The 4,290-nt window shown below is 39.8% G+C and overlaps 1 protein-coding gene across 4 annotated transcripts in view; it reads left to right on the plus strand.

Moving 5' to 3' along the window:
• Positions 1-4,290, plus strand: part of Nusap1 (nucleolar and spindle associated protein 1) — a 40,997-nt gene that overhangs the window by 20,015 nt on the left and 16,692 nt on the right. For all 4 annotated transcript variants that reach the window (XM_029570240.1, XM_029570241.1, XM_029570242.1 and 1 more), the window contains one exon: positions 1,648-1,757. In XM_029570240.1, coding sequence (XP_029426100.1) covers positions 1,648-1,757 — 110 coding nt within the window. The remainder of the gene's footprint in view (positions 1-1,647; positions 1,758-4,290) is intronic.

The following is a 4,290-nucleotide window of genomic DNA, read 5'->3' on the forward strand; positions in this document are numbered from 1 at the left end:
CTCCCCTCCTCCCTCTCTTCTCTCTCCTCCCCTCCCCTCTTCTCTTCTCTGCTCTTTTTCTTTTTGAGACACTGCAGCTTGCTACATTTACCAGGCTTATAGCCTGTCTCCACCTCTGCCTTCTAAGTGCTGGAATTAAAGGCATACACCACCACACCTGTCCCCCAAGTAAGTTTTCTAAACAAAGATGGCCTACTTTTGGCTGGGGTTGGAAAGGCAGTGGATACCAGCAGCTAAAATCTCAGATACTAGAGCCATGGCTTATGGTGCACTATTCTGGTATTCTGCTTTAAGATCTTGGGCAACTTATCCTCAAACTGACTTTCTCAGTGTAAAGCGGCCATGAGGCACAATGGCTGCCTCAGGCTTTGTCAGGTTGATGTGTAACTTGAGAATACTTTTCCACTGCCTACTGTATCAAATAGCACATAGTGGGCCTGGAGAGATGACTCAATGGTTAAAAACACTGGCTGCTCTTGCAGAGGATCCAGGGTCTGTTTCCACTCACATGGCAGCTAACAACTGTCTGTGACTCCATTTTCCTCTTCTGGTCTCTGCAGACATTGTACACATGGATGCACTTACATACACGGCACCAAAAAACTCATATTCATAAAATAAAAATCAAAACAAAATTCTAAAATATAAGTGCTGGAGAGATAGCTCAGCGGTTAAGAACACTGGTTGCTCTTGCAGGGAATCCTGGTTTGAATCCCAGCCCCCACATGATAGCTAACAACCTTCTGTAATTCCAGGGGATCTGACACCCTCTTCTCACCTCCATGGGCATTGCATGACACAGGTACACTTATGTGTAGGCAATACACTCATACACTTAAAGATAATAAATAAAATATTTTAAAAAATAATGAAAGCAGTTAAGCATTCATTAAAAAAATTTGGGGGTGGGAATCAGTTTTCTCTAGGCATTAGTTCTCTGAGAGGTTGTCTTACTCCCAAGTAGGCAGCCTGAACACAGGTACACAGGAGCACTACTGGACTCTGTGTGTGTGTGTGTGTGTGTGTGTGTGTGTGTGTGTGTGTGTGTGTGTCTGTGAAAAATAAAGAAGGGGACAGGAGATTGAGAGTTTGTCAGGGGGCACATGAAAGGATTTGGAGAGGGACTGGAAGGAATAGAAATGATACAAAGACTATACTCATGGATGATGTTCACAAAAAATTTTTTTTAACTTTAAAAATAAACTTTTTTAAAAGAAGGGGGGTGTGTGGAGAGATGGCTTGGAGGTTAAGAGCACTGGGATTAAAGGCATGCACCACCACACCCAGCTTGTCTCATCATTTTTAACCTAATGCTTATTGTGTACAAGGTCCTGGGTTTCAGTCCCCATCAAATACATGCACACACATCAAATTTGTAAATGAAATAAAAGCTATTTTGCTAATTGATGGTGGGAGAAGACAAACGAAGATATCAGGGAAATGGACCATGGGGAGATGGTGAATGCTTGACGATTTATAAGGTGAATGTTGTTTTCCTGGGTTTCCACAAGCACAGTGTTCTGGAATGAACAGTTTAGCTAAGATGATCCTAAAATTGAATGCCAAGAATGTGAAGAGAATGTTGACCAAAAAAGGGGAAGTTTAAAATGAATTTTATCTTACTATTCATATTTTGGAATGTTCTAGATTTTAAGAGGCTTCATGAGGCTCATTTTAAAAAAATGGAATCCATTGATGAATATGTTGTAAGAAGAAAAAAGCACTTTAAAGAAGATAACTCACTTTATGAACTAAAGGTATGCAGAAAATTCATGGGTTTTTTTCTTGATAATTCTTTTTTTTTAACTTCTTGGTTTCTTGTTTATTGTTTTTTATTTCGTAGCCCAGGCTGGCCTGAACTGCTACACATAGCATAGTTTCAATTTTTTTTTTTTTGTCTTTTTGAAGCAGGGTATCCCTGTAGCCCCAGCTCTCCTGGAACTCACTGTGTAGACCAGGCTGGCCTTGAACTCACAGAGATCCACCTGCCTCTGCCTCCAAAGTTCTGGGACTACAGGCATGCGCCACCACGCCCAGCTTAAATTTATTTATTTATTTATTTATTTTTGGTTGGTTGGTTTTGGTATTTTGAATTTTTTTTTTTTTTTTTTGAGACAGGGTTTCACTGTGTAGCCCTGGCTAAACTGAAACTCTCTTAGTAGACCAGGCTGGCCTCAATCTCAGAGTCCATCTGCTTACCTCTGCTTCCCAAGTGATGGGATTAAAGGCTTATATCACCATGCCAAACCTATTTTTTTTTTAATTTTATTTTTATTTTATGTGTATGCGTGTATTGCCTGCATGTAGGAAGTGCACCCATGTCATATTTTCGTCATGAGGAACTAATTCCATAGTGGCAATATGTTCTATTTTCCACATTTGAATGTTTTGCCTTACATACTTTGAGAGTCGACTAACTTCTGGCTCAAGCTATACTCTTTCCATTCTCTAAAGAAAAATGGGGGGACTCATAATAGCTACCCTAAAGGGTTTCTATAGTAACAGCTTATTCAGAGGTCTTCTGTCCAGGCTTTGCTTGATTCAGTGCTCTTCAAGTAAGAGAAGGTAATAAAATCAACCCTTAAGTTGAGTTGGAAGAGTAGTGAATTGATGGCATTTTAGAAAGTAGGTTACTGGTAAACAGAGTTAACAGGGTGACAAATAGAAACATTTACTTATAAGCTGCTGTTTCTCAAAACAGACTTAAGCCAGTTTGTAGAATTAAAACACAACAGAGGGATTGGAGAGGTGGCTCAGTGCTTAAGAGCACTGACTGCTCTTGCAGAGAACCTGGGTTCAATTTCCAGCATCCACATGGTGGCTAACAAGTATCTCTAACTCCAGTTCCAGAGAACCTTAACACCCTCTTCTCTTCTCCAGAGACATTGCTTGACATGAATTCACTTACATACATGCAGGCAAAAGCACCCATGCACGGAAAAGAGAAAAAAATTAATTAATTAAAATAAAAAACATACCAGAAAACAGTATAAAGTCAACTTAAATTGGAACTGAGTAGGGCTAGTAGAGATGGCTCGGTGATTGAGCATACTTCATGCCCAATAGTCATGTCAGGCAGCCTATAACCTTCTGTAGGTACCTATAATCACCTGTACATACCACCCCACACACATGAAAATAAAATCTTTTTTAAAATGGGGTTGGGGAGTGGTTAGGCAGAGGACTGGGCCTAGCATTCAGTGGAACACTTGCCTAGAGTGTGCAAAGCTCTTGGTTTTGGGGGTATTTTTGGCTTTTGTTTTGTTTGGTTTGGTTTTTTGAGATAAGGTCTCACTATGTAGCCCTGGCTACCCTGGCTGCCCTGGAACTCACTGTAGACAAGGCTGGCTTTGAACTCCTAGAGATTTGCCTGCCTCTGCTTCCCAAGTGCTGAGATTAAAGGCATGTGCCACCAAGCCCAGCCCAACATGGCTCTTGATCCTCAGCACTAGGAAAATAGAAGGCGAGGTAGTCATTGTACATTGTGAGTAGGAACAATGTTTCTTGCTCTCATAAGTCAGATGATTTTTTTTAGTTTTCTGGAAAGTAAGGCCAAGAGAAAAACACCTTGGATTATAAATTCTAAATTGTTTTACATATGTGAACTTCTTGGTAAATAATCCAAATAACAAACTTTTAAATTTTTAAAAAAATTTACTTTTGTGGGGTTTTTTTTTTGTTGTTTTTTTTTTTTCTTTTGGTCTTTTTGAGACAGGGTCTCCCTGTAGCCCCAACTGGGCTGAAACTCGATATGTAGACCAGTCTGGCCTTGAACTCACAGAGATCTAGAATTTGTGTGGTATTATCATGGAGCTGATCCTCCTTTCCTTTGATTAGTTGGGCTTTTTGTTTTGTTTTTGTATTTGTTTTTCAGATAGCCTCCTATAGCCCAGGCCAAAGATGGCCAGTGATAATTTAGTATTTTGTTTTGGTTTTTATTTTTCATATTCTTTTTTTTAATGTGTCTGAATGTTTTGCCTGCATGTATGTAAGTGGACCCATGTTGTGCAATGCCTGTAGAGGCCAGAAGAGAGTGATAGATTACTCAGAACTGGAATTACAGACTATTATTATCTGCCATGTCAATGCTAGGAACCGAACCCAAGTCCTCTGCAAGAGCAGTAAGTGCATGCTCTTAACCACTGAGCCATCTCTCCAGCCCCTGAATGTGTCTATTTTTAATATCCCTGTGAACTTATCCATATTTTATTTCAATCTGTTGCAGCTATTATTCTTCATAATCAATTTGTCAACCATTTATATTCCCTTTTACACAAGACCCCAATAGTC

This window comes from Nannospalax galili, unplaced genomic scaffold (assembly GCF_000622305.1).
Source record: "Nannospalax galili isolate Female #2095 unplaced genomic scaffold, S.galili_v1.0 scaffold342, whole genome shotgun sequence".
Classification (NCBI taxonomy): Eukaryota; Metazoa; Chordata; class Mammalia; order Rodentia; family Spalacidae; genus Nannospalax; species Nannospalax galili.